Below are 20,421 nucleotides of genomic sequence, written 5' to 3'. Positions count from 1 at the left end.
GCAGGATTTACTATGTTATACTTGAGCCCAGTAACTGAAAACATTTTTATAGGGCATAAACTGAGCAGTTTTGATAATAAGATGAGTGTTAGCTTTTACGCCAAGCAGCTGTTGGATGTAGATGGGCTTTTCACGTCAGCTGAAACCTGCATCTGGTCCTTGAAGGTTGGAGAATGTCAAGCCGACATACACTAAACATCTCTGTTTATTTGGGCATTACCTACATTGCTGGGGAAATGGGCTTGACAGGTAAAACCCTGTGTTAGAAAAGAGGTGAGACTACGGTGGTAGGGGATGTGATATGTCTTGAGTATTTTTCTTCATTGTGGGAGAACACCCTCTTGAATCAAATGCGCAGAATTATTTTTCATTTCTTATCTGTTTCCCCCCAAAGTCCATGTAAACGCAGGCTGGATTCATTCCAGATTCGGCAGCTGTGGATGTCATTTGAATTCCTCCTGGGATTAAAGAAACCTTCAGTGTCCCTATAGCAGCTTTTTGGTTGGCACAGCGGAGCTTCCCTCACTGGTTACCCGCAGGGTACTGTCAGTGTCCAATGTACTTAAGCGCGTCTGCTCTCTCACTTACATTCACACAGCTTTCTTTAAAGCCGGTGCTTTGAAGGTCTAGCCCTCCACGCTGTTTCAATATTTAGATAAGAAATACCTGGTGCTGCCTTTTGGAGCCATGTATCTGCTGCCTGCCCTTCTGTCCCCACCAGCAGTTTCGGCTTGTGAATGGGGAGCTAACTGGCGGCCCAGTTAGAAATGTGAGCTATTGCTTTACTCATATGGCTTTTATTTTGCTTTCAAGAGGTTGAACATAGTTATACAGATCCTTTCTGTTGATGGTTTCTTTTCTCTCTGTTGCTCTTGAAATCCAGTCTCTCCTATCCATCATGGTAACGAGCAAAGGTAACAACCAAAATAAATATTTTCCTGTCTTCTCTTTCAGATAAAATTGAAGATGAATTAGAAATGACTACGGTGTGCCATAGACCCGAAGGACTGGAACAGCTTGAAGCACAAACCAATTTCACTAAAAGAGAACTTCAAGTGCTTTACAGAGGATTTAAAAATGTAAGAACAATAGAGCAGTGAGCGGAGTCTGGTGTGTAGGTCCCCACCAGCCTCCACCGCTCAGCTGCGTTTTGTATCGTTCCCCTGCTAAACATTAGCAGTGTTGTGCTCGATCTCCCCTACCACTGCAAAATGAGCACAATCTGCCTCTCCATCTAATATTTATGACACCATAATCTGCCTAAAACTGGGTTTGGATGAATATCCAGCATGTAATAGTCTCATTAAATGTGTTCCCCGAATGTCAGTAAGCACGCTGCAATTTCCTTGACTCTGCAGGTACTTCAGGATAACGTGAGAATGGGTTTATGGTTACGTGTTTAACTCTGGCTGTCAGGTCCTTATCTTCAAACAGGAGCGGTGCTGTGTGCTTGTGAGTAGCTGCCCAGGGTGGGTTTTTTATCCTTTCTCTAGATGGAGAAATCGTGCTCTCGTAGTAGGATGTTATTAGAGGACACAAGGACAATGAGGTCCTGCATAGCTAAGGAGAAAGGCTGGAGTGGCAGGAGCCAAAAAGAAATCAAAAGTAAATGGGTTTCAAGACTGAGGAGATGAGAGAGACTACAGACGTAGGTGAAAGCAGGAAGTGTGCCAGCTGGCACGACGGCACGCACGGAACAGCACCCACCGTGCTCGTTGTTGTGAACCACCGTTCCAGCTGTATTCTCCTGATAACAGGGGGTCTGTGGCTCCATCAGCCTCAGCTTCTAGGTCACCTGCTGCTGCCACTTGGGGACCCATCATAATAAATAGAAACAGATAGGGAATTTTGAGGCGACACGGAGCAGATGTTTGATGGACCTTGAAGAATGAATACTCATTACACGGTTGCCTGAGGGTCTAGGTTTAGTCACCCAGGTGGTTCGTGCCAGCTGATGTTTTTATGATGATGAATAGATCCATATCGCACTAGCACAATAACCAGTGTGGGGGTTCAGTCGTCTTGCAGGACAGCTCCAGCATTTCAGCCTCTGTCACAGTGAAATGCTGACGTTTCTTGGAAAGTCAAGTCTGTTGGGTAAAGACTTGCCTAAAGAAAGCTGAGCTACCTTAAATGCAGGCAGTGTTGAGGGGAACCTGCTGGACTTTGAGAAGGGCCTTTCTTTTTGATAGATTCTTGAAATCTGATTGAATGATGTCCCAATACATACTTGACTTTTCCAAGGGGTCTGGTGGTCTCATCCTTTATTTTACTGCTCATCTAAGCAGGCCAAGGCACAGCGCAGCTTTTTGAATTTTTCTGTTTGGTGCCTGTGTTGTATTTGTACAGCCTTCGCTGTAGGTAGGACATCATTTCATGTGTGAAAGAACTGAAGACTGGTGTTCTGAAACCATTTCACGCTTTGGGCAGTCAGCAAGAAACGACAGGGCATTTGAGGCAGAGCTTGACAGGTTAATGTATGGTGGGATATGACATGACCGCCTACGGTGGGAGACGAAACTCAGACAGTTCTTAACTGCTGTGTTTTGAGAAGATCTCTGAAATGCCTTCGGTACTGCTGTGTTTGCTGGGAATCCTGTGTGGGAGAGTGCTGCTCCGTGCTGAGAGCAGGAGCTGGCTCTGCCAGCAGCAGCAGAGAGGCAGCCTTGCAGCACTCCCAGCAGATAAGACATTTACCCCTTGTCCCTCCCAGTTTTGCTATCACTTTGCAGTACAGAGGCATCACCCCCGAGGGCAAGAATGACAGACGAGTGTATTTAACTTGTGACCTAAACCTTTCCCTAAGACCTCACCGAAGGTCCTGGTATTAATTGGCCATGCTGGCAAGATCTTGGTTTATACTGGGTTGTTAGGACGAAGCCATCTGTTTTTCTCCAGCTGCTGTGCACCCAGTGTGCATGGAGCTTTAATATCGCAGGTTTTAATTGAAATGAAAGGGCAGCTTCAGCGTTTGTAGCCTGTAAATCATGGTTTTGATGGGATGAGTAATTACGCGCAGCAGGCAGACCGTCTCAGCTGTGACCGTGTTTGCTATTGTACTGAACCGTCTGGTTTGGGGATGATGTTACAGTGCCATCTGGAGATCCCAGATCCCTGGGGGATGATACAGTCATTCTCCTCTCTCTGGCTCGTACTTCCTGCCTGCGCTCAGGGATTGCACAGGTCCTGTTTAATCAGGAGGCAACACCTGGATACCCACATTCCCACTGGTCATGGACACAGAGAATGAGGCTGCCCTCAGCCCAGCTGTGGAGCTCAGGGTTGGTTGGTCATGAGCAAGGATGGTGTTTGACCAAAGGCAGTTCTACATGGCCTGAGGTAGCCTCTGGACTAGTGCCCCAGCTCACCGGGTCCTAATTCTCGGTACTTTTATTCCTCTTCTTTCCTTGTCTCCAGAATCTGTTTCCCTACTCTCTCCAAACCGTCCCCGTCTTTTCCCAGCACGTCACTGGTCAGGGCGCTGTCCTCCAACAGCTCTTGATGCCAGGACCAGAAGTTCGCTTCTGTCTCAGCAGGTGCCCCTGCCCCACCATGTATTCTGTGCTGTGCGGAATAGCTGTGTTGCACCCTGGAGTTCGCTGCTGGCAGCCTGGAACCAGGTTAATAGAAAGCATTTGGTCTGGTGTCTTGTGGTTCTGTAAACCCAAGGTAACAGATGGCAAAAACCAGCAGAACCTGCTGGTTCTTGCCTCAGTTTAGCTTCGCAAAATAAAATGTGGTACCTCCTGTCTATAAATCTATCAGGAGAGAGAATCGTTTGAGCTAAGAGGCAATATTGGAAAAGGGGGGGAGATGGCCGTGAATAGGCATAGGCTGGAATTAGAAGAAAGTTTCCATGTGCCAGAGGAGTAAAGTTTGGGGAACCGTTATGGAAAGAGAGGGAGGAAAGGGGGAAACTGTTTTTAAGATGAAAATGAATAGATTGATGACTAATTAAGTGGCCAACAATGACAGAGTTTTGAGTTCAGTAATTCCATAGCTCCCGTTTAGACCATATTTCTAATGACTTTGGAATTGAGTACGTGGATTTAAAAGGATTGGGATATTATTCTCCATTTGAGGAGTTCTGTGCTGTTGGGGGGAAACAGCTGTTAGCTGCAAGGGAAAATTTTCCAATACAAAATCAGGAAACAGAAACCTGTTTGCTGTTGGAGACGTTCTTACCGTGCTTTAGCGTGAATATTTTAGCAAATCTGTAATGAAGTGCTGTATGAGAGGTAACTATCTGTAACAAATCCAGCGTTTGGAGACTGGAGCAAGCAGTATGAGCAAGGCAGGAACGTTCAGAGACTTTAATAATCCCCAAAATATTTCCTAACTGGGAGAACATAGTAAGAGCCACAAAACACGTAGGGTGTGTGACTGCTTAGAGATGCAGATCTGGACTGTGGCTCCTGAAGGAGAATGCATTAGGGTTTGTCTGTGGTCAGCTCATTTTAATGCCTCTAGGTTAGCAAAATGTGTCCCCCTGGGTGCTCCTGTTCTGGCCAAGTTAGCTGGGAATGGTTTGATGGGCAGGTTATGTTTGGCCCCACTTCAGTTCTGCTGCTCCTTGTCCTCGTTGCACATCTCAGAAAGCAATCAATGACGGTAATTTCTGAGCAGCAAGCGCAACTTCTCTTTGATTTTCCTTTGTTTGGGAATTTTTAATGTGCATTCAGCTTCTCTGTGGGTTAGTGTTTTAAAAGAAGCCTGAGAGGGTCGATTCAAGCACTCCACTGGTGCTGCCAGTGCCCCATAGTCTGCTTTTTGAAAACGAGGGGTCGTTTCCTGGCTATTGAAGGGGTTAGACTGGTATGGTGGGGCCATTACAGGCTTTGTGGATGTTGTGGTAAAGGACCATATGCTTTTTCACACACTACCAAGAAGTTTTTCTTGAGTGGGTGAACCTTTGCATCTTTAGCAGAATTTAAACTGACACTAACCTTACCTGCTCTTTCACAAGGGAGATTTCCCTCGACTCGGCTGAATTAAGTGGTTCTGTAGCACTAATGAGGCCTCTTGAGCATTATTTGACTCGCATAAAAACAAAATTGTTATCAATTAAGTGCAAATGAATCGGTACTAGCATATGTGCGTGAAAGCAATCCAGTTACAGAGAGCTGAACAGGCTGATCAATGCCTCTCCCCAGCACTCCTGGAGGTCTGAGGCGAACTTTCATTTGGCTTCCAGATGGAGCATCAAAAGCAATAAGGACCATGTAGAAATTCAGGAAGCTTAATCAGGCACAACAACCAAAACAGCTAGAGGAGACCTTGCCTCTGCGAGGAGAGCGCGTGCAGCAGCAGCCCTGCGCAACTCAGGCTCCAGTCTCAGGGTCGCTGGGGCTCATAGTGGATGCAGACGATTAATACGGCACGGAGGAGACCCGAGGGACTCCGCAGCTGTGCAAAGTAAATGAAAATAAAGTAATGAAAATAGCAGAGAAAATAATGATCAGCCCCTACGTTTATGAAGTGAGCATGGGAAGTGATGGGTCTTGGTGAACCGAATAGTTGTGTGTATCCTGATGACAGGACTGCATCTTCACCTCGTGCGCTTGGCCTGTAGCACCGTGCTTCTAGGTGCTAGCCTAGGAGCTAGCCTAGGTGCTGTCTTAGGCTTAGTTTTAGTAAGACTGACAATCTGGGCAGGTACTCTGAAGTCCTGCAAAGGCCCAGCAGCAGCACTCCAGTGACCAGGGAGAAAACTTCTACTGAAGAATGGCTGTGATAGTCCCTGGTCCGATCTGTCATTAAAAGATACCATAAATAATATCAGATTATTTATTTAATGCACATTAAATTATGAGCTTTAAGAAACATGAACTTTGGGAAAATACTTTTATGGTAGCTGTTACCGGCTATTAGTTATTCTCCTTTTAATGATTTCTAGCTTTTTAGAACAGGCACAAACAGATGAAAAAGTAACCATTTTCTCATGGCAAAGAAACCAGACAATGGCTGTTTTATTAGGAGCTTTGGAATGTTTTGAGGATACTCCTCTTATCAGGAATTTTGCCAAACAGAATTAGAAAGTTTTATCCATTTTGTCTGTAAATAAAAAAGACAAGCTCTGGTCCTGCAGCCACTGGCTGTAGATAGTTCAGTCTTTTTATCCCCTTGCTGTGGAACGAGCCTTGAACACTGATGCTGGAGAAGGGATAGCCCTGATGAGATTGAGACCGCAGTCATCAGGACATAAAGACATGGAGAAGAAGATAATTTCAGGGCTTTTCAAGCAAAAAATTGTCTTCTATTTAGCTCAAATCTCTCCTAAATCATTGGTGGTTTTCTACCCAAGGAACGGGTAGAAGACAGCAGGATTCCTTCTGCTTCAGAGGAAGGAACTGGGATCTAATCACCCTAATTTCAATAGCAAATGGGTATGAGATGAAGGAGCTGCCTCACTGTCCCCTGAAGTGCTCCTCCTTACTCCCCTTCCCTGACTGGCACAGGATAAAGCGATTTCTCTTGTTCTGCCCTTTTCTGTGGTTGGTGAACGCACATCAGCAGCAGGTGATGCTGGCAGATCAGAGGCTTGAAAAAAAATGCCTTTTTTCCTTTTAGGCTTTTCATGGTATAAGAATTTCTTGTCAAAGTCCTTTTTTGTTCTTAAAAGATATCTTAAAGAACTCATCAATAAATAAGTCATAGACTTGAATCTTCCTCTAGCTTTTTGTGTCACCGATTCAAAGGGATTTTCTTAGACTTCCTAAGCTTCCTCATCTCCAATTCAACAACCTGTAGTGGTACTAGAGTGAGCTCTGGTCTGTCTCGGCCCTGCAGAGCAGGGTGCCACATGCAGTGAGTGCACGCATCTGTGGATGCTCCCAGCTGCTGGTGGTGAGTAAATATAGCAGTATTACTGAAAAGATCTGAAAAACAGTTCCCATTCCATTTCTCCAATAATTTCAATTCGGATTTATTAGGAAAAGAACAGAGAAAGAGGGAGAGAGCACGGTGATGCTGCGGGACAGATGAATGGTGCACCAGTATCTTGAACATGGCTTGCAGTCCTGAGCTGCTGCCTCAAACAGGGTGTGGAGGAAAGAGAAGGATGCACAGAAGAAACAGTCAAAGGATACTTTTTGCTATCTGTGCTTCTCAGGGTGGTCTGCTTTAGCCTGGAAGAGAGGTAACACAGGGAAGATCTACAAAATCACAAGTGGCCAGTAGAAAAGGCGTCAGGATCAACCGTTTGCTCTTTCTCTCTCTGTACAGGAATTCAGGGCTGTTAGGTGAGGTAGTAGGAGCCAGTTCCCAAAATCAGAAGTTGATGATTCCCTGTGCAAAGGGTTATAGTCCTGTGAAACTCCTTGCTGAATGGCCTGTGTTAAACTGAGAGCGCAATCGCAATGTGCCACAGAGGGAGGAACACGTGCAGTGAGGATGCTGCCAGTAATTGCTGAACTTTCTTGATTCTGAATCTGGCCTTCAGCTTGACTGTAAGCATCAAACCAAGCTATACGCCCCGGCTTTGTGGGAGATTCTGAGTTAACCCGCTGAGGTAATCCATCTTCAGCGTGTCCTACCAGCAGCAGCAGTGCTCTTGCTCCATCTTGTCTCCCTGTGACACGCTGCCTCAGCTGGGCTGAGCAGTTTGAACTGCTGTGAGCGGGGTCAGATGCCTGCAGCAGGGACAGACCCGCCTGCCTCTGCCGGTTGGTATTGCTGAGTGTGGCACAAAGCTGACTTTTCTGCCGCTGCGATCCGTGAAAAAGGATCAGCGCTGTGGTTGTTGTATTGTTTTACTCTGGTTTAGTTTTCAAAATGGGTTGATGGGCAGATCTGTGAGGAAGACTGTCATGAACTGGGAAATGTTCTATATAACTGGAAGCCTCTCATGGTCAGATAGCAGTGCCCGAGGTGCCCTGTGCTACAGGAGCGTGTGTTAGAGCAGCACTGAGCTGCTGGAGGTATGGTAAAGCGCCGTTGTCAAGCTAAGTTTGCTCTTGAATTTTATTTGAATTATCCACGTAATTTCCGTTTTGAAAAAGAGCTGAGAGTAAGGAAACACAATTCACAAAATGGAGACAGTTCTTGTGCTGTTTTTCACCGTCTCTTCCATTGCCTGTGGTGCCGCATCCTGCTGGGGAAGATGCGAGGGCCTCAGTTCAGACACCGCTGACAGGTAAAGCCCCCGGGGGCCAGCCCCTCATACCTGCCACGTCTCCCTCGCCATGGGTGCTGTCCAGACTCTGCCAACGTGCCCAGGGACCCAGACTCTCTTAATGGTTTAGGTTTTGCTCAGCTGAGCAAAGAGCAAGAGTGAGCCCCTTCGGGCAGGGATCCCGTTCCCTTCCAGAATGCTGCCCTGTGGGGCTGGTTGGTTAGTTAGGTCAGGAGGTGAAGGGCAGAACATCTGCCACCCTCATCCTAAGTGCTTGCCCCCATTCGAAGCAGCTAAAAGTGAAATTAAATGCTTTATATTCTGGTACCAGAGCTTAAAAAGAAAATAACGCCACAGGTTGCCAGCTCATTAAATTTGCATGGGCACGCTCTGGCTCCTCAGAAGTTTACGGAAGACTGAGCAGATAAGCAGGTTAGAAATGATCTAGCCTTTTTCAGCCTAATACTAACGCTTGTTTGTAGGGACTCTCTAGTGCGGTATGTACCGTTAACCTCCGTGGAGCTGGCGTCAGGCGTCTGGCTACGGTGCTCTGCTGAGGATTAATGACTTCATGTACGTGGAGCCATTGGACAGGGCACTGTTGGCCGGCACGAACGGTATTTGTAATTATTAGGTGATAGCGTCATATGACAGAAGGCATGAGCTGCCTTTCTAGGTCACCCTGTAACACATCGATTAAACGCTGCTGAAAACTCTGTTAGAAATGTTATTAATGGTGAGCCAAGTGCCTGAGATGCTGAAGATGAAATGGTGCTCTGAATTATCGTCGCTTCTTCAGCTGCACAGCCTGTGCACCCAGAGCGCTGTGAGAGCAGGGATGTGGTTTGTTGAATCGCTCTCGTCGGGCTTGTAGAGTTTTGCAAATGAACCTTTGCAGAGCTGGCTGATTTTTCTTGATTTTATTTTATTTTTTTTCTGTTTTGGTTTTTCAACAGGAATGTCCTAGTGGGGTTGTTAATGAAGAAACGTTCAAACAGATCTACGCACAGTTTTTTCCTCATGGAGGTGAGTGCTCGGTGTCGGTGGGAGTTATTGATGCATGTCTTAGCATTCATTACTGCCTGCTGGCTGCAAACCTGCCTCAGTGTGAATTGAGCTGGAGCTTTGCAGAATCTGAACCCGAAGCACAGACATCAAGTTAACAAAATTAAGTTAAGCCCTTTGAACAACAGCTATTTCACAAGGATATAGGCAAACCCACCTTAAAGGTCACCCCTAGTTTTCAGCTCTTGATTCCCCAGTCCAAAATAGAAACTGGGAGCTGATGCTTTTTTTTTTTTTTGTCCTGATTTTCTGGATGGCAGGAAGCTAAATCACTTCCCCTCCGCCTGTCTTTGGTTCCCTGCTGTCGGACTGCTGTGCAGGTAGCGTCTAGTGCAGAAGAGTCCCAGACCTCATTTTGGCCTGCAAATTAATCAAAACCTCCCTCAAATTCTTAGAGCAGTTCTTAGCTGATGTGCGAACTCGTAGCTGCCTGAAATGACCATTTTTGGTGTTTGTGTGGCTAAGAGAGAGTCATGGCACGGATTGGGGTATCGAAGGATGAAACCTCTCAAATACTGCGTGTTCGTGCCTTTTAAAACCACCGGGAATCTCTCTGTTCTCTGACTGGCTCTGTTCTGGGGGTACTGTCCTCAAATGGGTGGTTGGGTTTGATTTTGTTACAAAAACAAAATCAATTTAGTTTTTTTAAACAAATATGCAGAAGTGTAAGTGTTTATAATCTTAATGTATTTCTGGGTGTGTTTGTGTTTTCAACCTAAATTCCAGTAAGTCCAAGGAGCTCCAGTTACCCCAAGGAACTGCACTAACTCCTTTAAGTGACACACCTGAGGTGGTTCCTTCCTTCCCCCGTGTGAGAAATACCCACAGAAGCTTCATCTTTTCATCGATAGATAACTTTTTCCCTTCTAGTGAGGCTGACAAAGACTCACCTTTTTTTGTGTGTCCTATTCCCTTGAAATGTGATGCTCCCTCGGTTGATGATGATGGTAGGACAGCCGTGCTTAATAATAAATCAGTTTAACAGCAGATGTGAGGTCGTATTTTACACTGTTTCCTTTCACTTGGTTTCTAAACTGTTTGTATAACCTTAGTGTCATAAATTGTGAGATTTCAGATTCCTCGGGGGGCTTTTCATTTTTATGGCTTTCTGTACAGATAAACTTGTACATCCCAGAGGCAGTAAAGTGGCTCTGAATTATAAAAATTTTGTGCAGTATCATCCCAGGCTTGTGATATTTTTGTTACACAGGGCTCCTATCCTTGATGGGTTTTCATTTTTGCTCATCTGCCATCAACTGATTCTAGTGATCTAGTATTTCTTAGTATCTATTGAAATATTGAGGTCTGTTGAAATAAGATCTCTAGTTTAATATTTTTAGTTCATTGTTTAGTTTAGCTAAATGGGAGCTTTTAGTAGGACTGTCCCAAAAGTAATGCTATGGTTTTCTTCTGGAGCTATCTTATTTCAAAATCCTTCTCTTAAAAATGGAGTAGACAATGTTTTTTCTCACAGTCAGATGTATTCTATCCTTAGGGACGGCAGTAACTTAAGTATTTGGGTTTTTTGCACACTGTAACACTTTTCTGGACTTGAGTAATGATAAAATATTTAATCATTTTATCGAGGTCAGCATAAAGAGGTGCTGGGTCATTCCACCTGCCTGCATAGCACAGGGCACCAGGCTTCACCTGAATACCCCTACAACGAGCACGAAGATGCAGGTTTGACTAATGCTGTGCTAGAGGCAAAGAATAGAAGAGACTAAGAAGTGTGTGGCTGCTAGAATGCAATGAAATAATTAAGGGAATTTAACGTCAGTTGCTTCCATCTGGAGAAGCTGGGCTCTAGTAATCCAAAGAGCTGCGTGAATTGCCTCCTGAGCAGAGGACAGGCCGCTGGAGGTCTTAAGGTCAAACACCTATTCGGGTTTTTTCTGCACACCATTCCTGTTTTTCCCTGTTAACAGCTATCCTTCACAGGGCCCTGAAAACTGTTCCTCTCCATAGAAAAGGTTTTCTAAACCCAGCAGCTGAAGATTCAAAATGATGAAAATATGCCCAGGCTGAGATTGCACTTTAACAGCCATGGGCCAAGCTCCGGTTGCTGGAGCCACCCCCTCCTGAAGCAGGACAGTCCCTGGGGTCTCTGCTGCACCTCACCCGAAGCAAAGGGTAGAAGGAGGCGGCACACGTGCTGCAAACACTCTTGGTGCTTTCTTGCACTTCCCACCAGAGCTAATACTCCATTTGCCCCAGAGACGCTCTTGGATGGTTTGGGTGTTTTTTGCTCATTCTTTCAAGTACTGCTCTGTAATCCAAATTGTTTCTACTCTAATAAAAGCTTTCAAGGCTCTTTAAAGCAGGGTATAGGGGTTATGCAAGTCCATGTTAACATTTACTGCTTCATAGAATAGCGGGTAATGCCACAAGGTTGGCTCGCGAGTGTTGTTTAGAGCCGTTAGTGTGTAAGGAACTGTTGTACCAATGGGTGCCCTCTGTTTTCCAGATGCTAGCATGTACGCACATTATCTCTTCAACGCGTTTGACACTGCGCAAAACGGCTCAGTGAAGTTTGAGGTAACTGTTTTGCATCCTCCTTTGATGCCCCTTTCTCAGTTTTGTGTGTTTAAGCTTTTCCATCCTTTCTTAATAGTGAACTAATGGGACTTGTTGGATTATGGGTTAGAGGTTTCAAAAATCAGTTGATATTTTAAAATATCAAGGGGAGACCTTATCACTCTCTACAGCTCCCTGAAAGGAGGTTGTAGCAAGTTGGAAATCAGTCTGTTCTTCCAAGTAACAAGTGACAGGACAAGAGAAAACAGCCTCAAGTTGCGCCAGGGGAGGTTTAGGTTGGATATTAGGAAAAAGTTCTTTACAGAGAGGGTTGTGAAGGCCTGGCCCAGGCTCCCCAGGACAGGGGTGGAGTCCCTGTCCCTGGAGGGGTTTAACAGACCTGTCAAGGTGGTGCTGAGGGGCATGGTTTCAAGGTGACTGGGCAGTGTTGGATTAACAGTTGGACTCCATGATCTTAAAGTTTTCATCCAACCAAAATGATTCTGTGGAAAAATCTGGTTCACTTTGGCTTGTGCTGATGGAGTTGTGTGTTTCTTTTCATTAGAGAAACCTATGGATGGTGTCAGTTATCACGGGGAGAAAGTGCAGGGGTTAATGTAGCAGAGAAGAGTGGTTGAGGACAGTCCCATTGAGGAGAGAGAGAGGCACAGATAATCTGGATGTCAAAGAAAAGCCAGTACACCTTGTACTTTCTGCAGTCATCATGCTCGTTATATTCGTGTGTTCCTGGAATATGGTGTTTTTAAGCTTATTTGATATATTGAACCAACGTCTCGGGTACTTGGCACCCAAAGGAAACTAAATCTACCCTTTAACCGAATGGCCTGTTGGTGTGGCTACAAGTAGCCGTACATCCAGCATACGCACGTAGCTGTAGGAGTGCAGCAGAGGGGTATGTTAAGTCATAGACTTGTGGAAGGTGAACGTCAAAGTTTTGAAGATGGTTTACTGTGATCATAAAACTAGAAATCATAGGCAGTCTTCGCTTCGCCATCAAATGGCCGAGAACTCCAGCAATTTCCAGGTAAGACTGAGAAATTTGTTCATTTATCAGATGTAAAGTGGGAACGTTACCATACGTGTATGTGTGTCTCTGTAGCGACGGCTACAGTGGGAGTTTTGCATATGGCAGCTACTTAGTGCTTAGAGGCTTCCAGAAACCTAAATGGACTGAGACACCAAAAAATGCGTTGATTAGTATTTAAGAAAAAAAAAAAGAAGGTGCTGAGCTTTCCTTCCTGGCGGAACTGTCTCTTTAGTGGTTGTCAAACACAAGTGTTTTATCCCCTTTTTTGTATCGTTCAGCAAATTTAAATTCCTCCGAGCACTGGGAAGAGGGAGCAAAGGCTTCTAAGAAGTGATGCGCTGCCCCATGCAGAGCGAACAGAGATAACGTAGGAAGGACTAAGTACATGAAATGAGATATCAGAGCTGTGTAGCTCTGTTGGCTTGGAGCTCTGCCTGAGCTAATCCCTGCAGCAGTGTTGCTTACAGGGCCTGAGCCACCGTGCAGGGTAAACAATAAACCCGAAGTTAGCAAAAGCAATAACTTCACTCTAAACCACAAACACAGTTAAACGGCTGTGTCCCAGACGGAGAGATTGGTGGTGGCAACTGGGTCTGGCCAAGTCTGACAGATTTTGCCAGAGAACAAAACCTGAGGCTCATTGTATTAGAGGAGATCAGGATTGCTCCACCTCTCTCAAGATAAGCCCAGAAAAAATGCTGGATTTTCTTCCTTCTGCGCCAGCACCCTCGACCTGGAGGTGAGGAAGCATTGGCCTCTGCTTCCGCAGTTAGAGGCAGCTATGTTTAACCAGGCTGTGACAAGCAGGGTGACAAGTCCTTGAAGCAGACCGTTGCTAGGAGGGGAATTGCCACAGGAGCATCTGGCTCTTGAAAAACAAATAGGTATTTTGCCCTGCTTACGCTTGTGCAGTATTTAGAGTTTAGAGCATGGTGGATGTGGAGGCGTAGCAAGGAAACTGTCCCAGCTTCTGGCTTTGAAGGTGCTGTATCGATCCTGGGGAGTCCGAGGAGCCAGAGCTCTGTCCCATTGATTTTAGGATCTTGGACTGGATCTGCTCTTAATTCCATCTCTCACCTCAGAACTAGGAGAGTTTAAGGCAATATTTTGCCCTTCCAGCCTTGCTGAGCTGCCTAACCGGTATCGTAAGTTTGGCTTCTACACTGGCTGCAGTTGAGTGCTTAAGGACTTCTCCTATTTTCCTGGTTACATCGTACATATTTATTAGTGTGACAGTACTCAGATTACCTTAGCTGGTGTTACATCCACAGAGTTCAGAGAGGACACTTTTTTTTTTTTGATGAGAGAGTCAGTCAGAAGAGGTTGATAACCACGTTCTCTATCCTAAAATGATAAACGTTTTGGCTGGCGGTATATAAAGAAGGTGCCTGAGAAAAGGATGCTCTGAAAACTCACACTTCCCCCTCTGCCCTGAACCAGGATTTTGTGATGGCGTTGTCCATTCTGCTGCGGGGAACTGTTCACGAAAAGCTGCGATGGACGTTCAACCTGTACGACATCAATAAGGATGGCTATATAAACAAGGAGGTAAGGCTCTTTCTGCCAGACAGGGTTCGTTTCTGGAGCTGACTGGTTTCTGTGGCAGAGCACAGTTAATTTTACAAGCAGGTAATTAAATGCAAATGAGACTGGACTTGAGTGTTTATCTGTGTCTAAGGAAGATACACAGCGATCTTGTACCGCATGTTTTTGTAGGCATACCTGGCTATATTATAGTGCCTTTAACGGATTGGTTTAGCCAGGAGCGAAATCTTCATTAGAGCCGTAAGCAACATAACCTTTGTGAAGGGGAGACTGGGGCACAAGGGGGTCCTGACTGGTCTGGAAGGTACAGTGTGGGCTCTCCTGCAGTGCTAGAAGCCCGCAGCACCAGTCCCAAATCCTCGTTGTCATCTGTTTTTACCTCCTTATCTGGTATTGCTTGTTCGCTTTGTAGGAAGCCTTTGTTTAAAGCGTGGTAACCTTGAATATTTTGCAAATGCATCTTGGTTCGTCCCCTCAAAACTATTGTGCTTACCTGCTGGGTTGGTGGTTACTGCCGTTGGTCACGGAGTTGTGTGGCAGTTTGTGCAAGTTTGTGGAGAAGGGTCAGGTTCTGAGGGACTGCTGTCACAGTCCCTGGCCCCAGAAGAGGCTCTGGGACAAGGTTGGTGCCTCGGTGCTCAGGACCAAGCACCATCCCCAGCAGCTGCCATGTCAGAGCGCACATGCTGCAACCCTGCCTGGCCAGGGACGGGGGAGAGCACTGCAGGAGCTCCAGCACGGCACAGTCAGAAAGAGGCACTTGGTTTTATAGGATGATACTTCTGTCTTCCTGCACGTGTATAGACACGAGTGCTGTTTTGTAGTAGAAGGAGGGGGAAGTAAAGGGCAGTAGAAGAAAAAGCCATGCTGTCAAGTCTATCAATTTCTCTTTTGTGTTTGTGCTGCCACGCCACCGCTGCAGGAGATGACGGATATCGTCAAGGCGATTTATGACATGATGGGAAAGTACACGTATCCAGTGCTCAAGGAGGACGCGCCAAGGCAGCACGTGGAAGTATTCTTCCAGGTACTTGATCTTTGATGTGCTTGAGCTATGTACTGGTACGCTTTACAGTTAGCCCCAAGTTAATCCTGTGCCCCACGGTATGTTCCGGAATAAACCCTAGCAGCCGTTCAGCCTAACACTACAGCGTCTGCTGGTTTCCGGGCTCCAAAGGTCTCTCGTTTGTGTCCTTACCCAGCCCTTTTCACTGGGCTGTGCCACATCCAGCAAGTCCGAGGCCTCTGCGTGTGTTGCAGCCCTTCTGTGCTCCTTCTCTCAGCTGCCTGTAGAGAGAGACAAGAATATGGGTTCTGGTCAGTGAGCCGGTGGGTAAATGAATGATGTAACAAGGGTAGAGGTTGCTGTGTATGTCAAGGAGGGAATAGTTGGAGGCAACCTCAAAAGTGCTCCAAATAGCAGAGGTGACAAGCCCGTAGCAGCTGGCAAATTTAAGAATGACCCCGAGAGTGTAATCTAAGCCTATGAAGTGCCCCAGCTTTAATCAGGTTGTGGCAACTGAGATAGATGTTATACTGGAACTGCAGCATTACCTATGGAAACAATTTTTTAATTTTATTTTATTTTGCAGAAAATGGATAAAAACAAAGATGGTGTCGTAACTTTAGATGAGTTTATTGAATCGTGTCAGGAGGTAAGGACAAAATTCTAACTGCAATGAAAGATCCAGCTCACATCCCTTGGGACAAACTCCATTTGAAACCAGATGTGCTCAGGGTCCCAGATTTCCTTGGCTCTGTGGGAAAAGAAAACAAAACAGCTTCGTGACTGAGTTTCTGGTGGTGCTCTGTGAAGCCTGTGTCCCAACAGTGAAGTGGGGTCAGGCTGCTCATGGCAGAGGTTCTCTTCATTCCAGTGCTGGTGGGCAGTGCTTTTATTCTCCTGAGTGAACTGCAGTACCTGATAACTCTGGAGAAAGCTCCCAACGCCCTTAAACTTCCTTAGTATCTTTTTTTGGTTTTAAGAGGCTGGTGTTGTCTCTGTGTGCTGCCCCTGGATGTCATCAGCAGGTTCCGTGCTGCTGGAACTGCCCAGAGCCAGTGGTCTCTCAAGATCTTGTAATTACAGCACTGATTTAAAACCAGTTCATGTTGTTGTGGTCAAACATCAAAACCAGATGCTGTCATGGTAGCAGTGATTTAATTCTTTTTTTTTTTCTGGTTTGGAAATAAGCTCCCTCTTGCAAATTCCATGCATTAGGTTGGCTGTAATAAATATTTGCTGGTATTTTTAGCACTGGCACAAAGACAAGCATCTGCATTAACACATAATTGGCCAAGCGTCTGTCATCTTAGACTGTAATTAACTGTGTGAGTGTTTGCTCAGAGAGAGCTCTAATATTTAATCAGTGCAGTAATGGCCTCTGCGTTTTAGAAAGTTTACATTGGTGCAGATAACCGCGTAAGAGCCCTCCCGTGTCTCTTCCTTTCGCTGGGAACATCTGTCCTGTTGTGCAGTCAGACAGCTCTCCCGTACCTGAGCGACGGGCAGACGCTCGCGGCGCGTGGCCAGGGCCAGGCTGCTGCCCGCCCCTTCTGTGCTCAGTCTCGTCTGGCAACATCCAGATTATTTCAGTCGGGGACTTCAGGCGGCAAAATCACAGTCAGCAGATGCGTGATACAAGGCTAATATTTTTCAGTTTCTTCATTCTTGGTCCCTCCTGATGTTTTAGCTTATTTTTGTCCTGGTCTTTAATCATGTGTGTTGTGTATTCTTCTTCCCATTCACAATTTGCCTTCGGGCGGGATGCGTGTTGGGGAACACTTGTGGGCAGTAAGGGCGGCCGGGACGGGTGGCGCCGGGACGGACAGCGCCGTGCGGAGCCGCGCCGGGCACTGATCACGTCAGGGTCACCGGATGTGGTAACTTGCTGTGATACGGGACACCCAACCTCTGCCGTTGGAGGCCAATTTAGACACTGACTCTAACACAGAGGATGCAAAAATGGCGCTTTATTGTGTAGTGACTGAGGGCTATATAGTTCCTTAAGAAGCCTCGCCCATCGTGGGCGGTTCCTGTCTTCCCGTCACAGCACGTAATCTTCTGACCGCCCACACTGCCCCCAAGTGTTCCCCAACAGGTGCGTGGGTGTGGTTAGCGGTCTCAGTGCTGCAGCAGCTTCACTGTGTCTGTAACTGCTAGTTTAATGGCCTGCCCTCGCTTGGGTTTGGTTCCCTCTGCGGACATCCTGCACTAGGAGCCGTGCAGGCTGATGCACTGTCACGTGGGCTTTCCAGGCAGACAGGAGCAAGGCCTGCATCATGAAGATGTGGATTTTTTTCTTTATGAAGGACAAACTGAAGTGCACTATAGCGCATCCTCTGCTCTTCCTGAGGACACAGCTCACAGGCAGTGAACTCCGAGCATTGCTCTGGAGAGGAGGGTTGGATTGGTTTCCCGTGGAAGGTGTTGCCTTGTGCTAGCACCCACCAAACTGTGTTAGAAGTGAGATAGATGGATGCAGCCTCACTCAGACGGATGAGATGCAATAGATTTTTTAAGTTGCTCAGAGTGGAAAATTACTTTCATGTCACAGGCAAATGGTTGCTCTAATATTTTGAATAAATGGATTCCTGGAGGGGGGAATTCATCATTATATTTTTGAATATTAATTCTAGTTATTGCCTCAAAATACAATTTTGAGACTTCATGAGAAACAATCCAGGATTTCCATTGTGTGTCTCCAACTTCCTCATTTGGATGCTGGGACCTCAGAGAGGCTGAGGCTGCATGTACTTGGGTTTTGAGCTGCTTGTGTCTCTGGGGTGAAGTGTCCTCCAAGGCAGCTTGCTTCTCTGCCATTTCTTTTGGATTTTTGCAGCACGTTAGCTAAGTGTGTATTTGCATATTGAGGACCACTGAAATGCAGTTGGGCGCTGAAGCCTGAGGGTTCAACCCTGCCACCAGCTCAGTGTGGGTGTCTGCTTTTCTCCAGTAAAGCTCCTGCTGGATTCCAACTTACGAGAAGACGCTGTGCTTGCACGCCTCAAACCAACTAAGGTGCCAAAGTACGAGGTGACTGCTTAGCTGAGTCAGGGCCTGATCCCTGCATCAGTTCCAGCTCATCAAGGATGAAAGGCACGATGAAAGCACGGCCACTGCCTGCAGCAGCAGCTGCAGAGCCCTTCCCGTGCCCTGAGAGTGACCAGTTGTGCTTGTCAGTGCTGCTTGTATGAAAATACCTTCTCTTTGCTTTCAGGACGACAATATCATGCGATCCTTACAGCTCTTTGAGAACGTGATGTAGCCGTGTCTGGAGAGCACTGGGGGAGACAGAGACTTTGTGCAACAAAGATCTCCTTCTCGGGTGAAAGCTTTTTACAATTCAGCCATGTTCAGCGCGTGAGGATTTTGTATGACATCTCCAACTGAATGCAACCGATCCCACCTCTTCTCCCCAAGAGACGCCGGTGGACCTTTGTTTCGTTTTGGAAGCATGTGAATATTTTAATAAATCCTGGCCAGAGAGAACTGCTGCTCAAAGTTCGATGAGTAACTTGCAGCGTGGTTTGCTAGGCACGAGTCCTGCTGTTAATCTAGCGAGCTTGATTACATAGGATAGTACATGTCGATAGCTTACTCAGCCATCTATTGCAAGTGAAAAGCTCAGTCCGTACCGCCACACGGCAAAATGTTTTATGAATGCCTTGCCGTTAATCTGCTGTGACAAAAGTCAGCTCTACCAGGGCAGTCTGTGAAAAACGAACAGAGCACGTACCTAGGACAGGAAGCAGACAGCCCGGGTAGCCAGTAACTCCATTTCTGCAGAGATCCCGCTTCTCCTCTCACATGCACTGGTGCCACCACGCTGAGTGTGGTGGAGTTTTTCCCGAACACATTAACCAGAGGATCTTCATGCCAGGGTGAGCCAGAAAAGAGCTAAAACATATACTGCACGTATAAATATCAAACTACAGAACAAATCCTGTTCAATGATGGTAAGGTCTTGCAAGACCAGGCAGGTTTATAAGGGCTGGTACAGAAAGATTAATCCCTGCTCTGGTCCCAGCACATGGTGGGACACCAAGTGACTCCCCAGTGCGCAGCTCCGCAGCACCATGGTGGTGTGCTATGGTCCTTCTGGTGTGGTTTGGCACACGCTTCCGAGGTTCATCATCTGAACGTTGGACTTTTCCTTTGGACATAACAGTAAAGCGTTGCCCACTTTAGGAATTTGTTTAAGCTTCCCAGTTTTACTTAGTGCAGAACACGGCCCAGACGATGCCACTGTGTTTCCACGGACAGACCTGGGCACCCCCAAAGTGCTCGGTATGTTTGATTGGGTGCTACTTAGCTGTTACTAGGCTCAGAATCAGCTGCCAGGGCCGTATGTCTCTTTGGGAAGTTTAACATTTTCTATCTTTTCCTACAAGGCAGTTGCATGACTTGTATCGATCCCATTTCCTTACTAATGCCAAATGGAGCCTTGGTTTGGTTTTTTTTTTTCTAATTAGTAAAACAGAAAAAGATCGTGTCATGAATTTACACTAAGGTTGGATTTTGCCCAGTAGATTATTTGTCAGCTGAGGAACATGTCCAAGCCAGCTTTGCAGAAGACTCCTAAAGCTAACGCACCAGAGTGCCATCGCAGCCTCCAGGCAGCCGGTGGCTGAGAAACCAAAGGAAGGAGGGAACAGCCAACTTTTCCAGCTGCTCAGACCACACAGGAGGGACAGTCCCTGCCATAGCGCTACATCGCTCCCACCCAGTAAGCATATATTTTTATTATATCAGATACTATATTACAAATATACTGTTAGCAGTGAAGATATATTTTAAAAATTATGTAAGTGGAAGGTTTTTATAATGCAAAATACATAGAATGCCTCATTTCTGTAGCCCTGTATTTTGTAGGAACTCAATCTATGGAAGTATTCCTGACTAGGGAAGTAGCTCTGATCAGTCTAGTGCAGTGTTAGGCTAATGCCCCAGACGGGACATCTTCCCCTTTACTGTGCCCCTCCGTCCACTTCTGCGTAGTCTTAACTTGGTTTCTTTAAGTTGCTCACTTGTCTTCAAAAGCGCAGGTCAAGTGAGGGAAGTTCTGTGTACGCCGTAGCCTGTCCTGTTTATTGCCTTCTATAAAATGCCGTTAACGAGTTAGTGGCACAG

General features: G+C 46.2%; 1 protein-coding gene across 3 annotated transcripts in view; it reads left to right on the top strand.

Moving 5' to 3' along the window:
• KCNIP1 (Kv channel interacting protein 1) overlaps positions 1–18,776 on the top strand; it is a 54,162-nt gene extending 35,386 nt beyond the window's left edge. For all 3 annotated transcript variants that reach the window (XM_010132131.1, XM_010132129.1, XM_010132132.1), the window contains 7 exons: positions 955–1,079; positions 9,070–9,139; positions 11,646–11,716; positions 14,184–14,291; positions 15,211–15,315; positions 15,881–15,943; positions 18,509–18,776. In XM_010132131.1, coding sequence (XP_010130433.1) covers positions 978–1,079; positions 9,070–9,139; positions 11,646–11,716; positions 14,184–14,291; positions 15,211–15,315; positions 15,881–15,943; positions 18,509–18,556 — 567 coding nt within the window. In that variant the 5' untranslated portion in view covers positions 955–977 and the 3' untranslated portion in view covers positions 18,557–18,776. The remainder of the gene's footprint in view (positions 1–954; positions 1,080–9,069; positions 9,140–11,645; positions 11,717–14,183; positions 14,292–15,210; positions 15,316–15,880; positions 15,944–18,508) is intronic.
• The last annotated feature ends 1,645 nt before the right edge of the window (positions 18,777–20,421 follow it).

The sequence above is a fragment of the Buceros rhinoceros genome, unplaced genomic scaffold, assembly GCF_000710305.1.
Source record: "Buceros rhinoceros silvestris isolate BGI_N320 unplaced genomic scaffold, ASM71030v1 scaffold20822, whole genome shotgun sequence".
NCBI classification, from domain to species: Eukaryota; Metazoa; Chordata; class Aves; order Bucerotiformes; family Bucerotidae; genus Buceros; species Buceros rhinoceros.
This window is presented reverse-complemented; position numbering and strand designations above follow the sequence as displayed.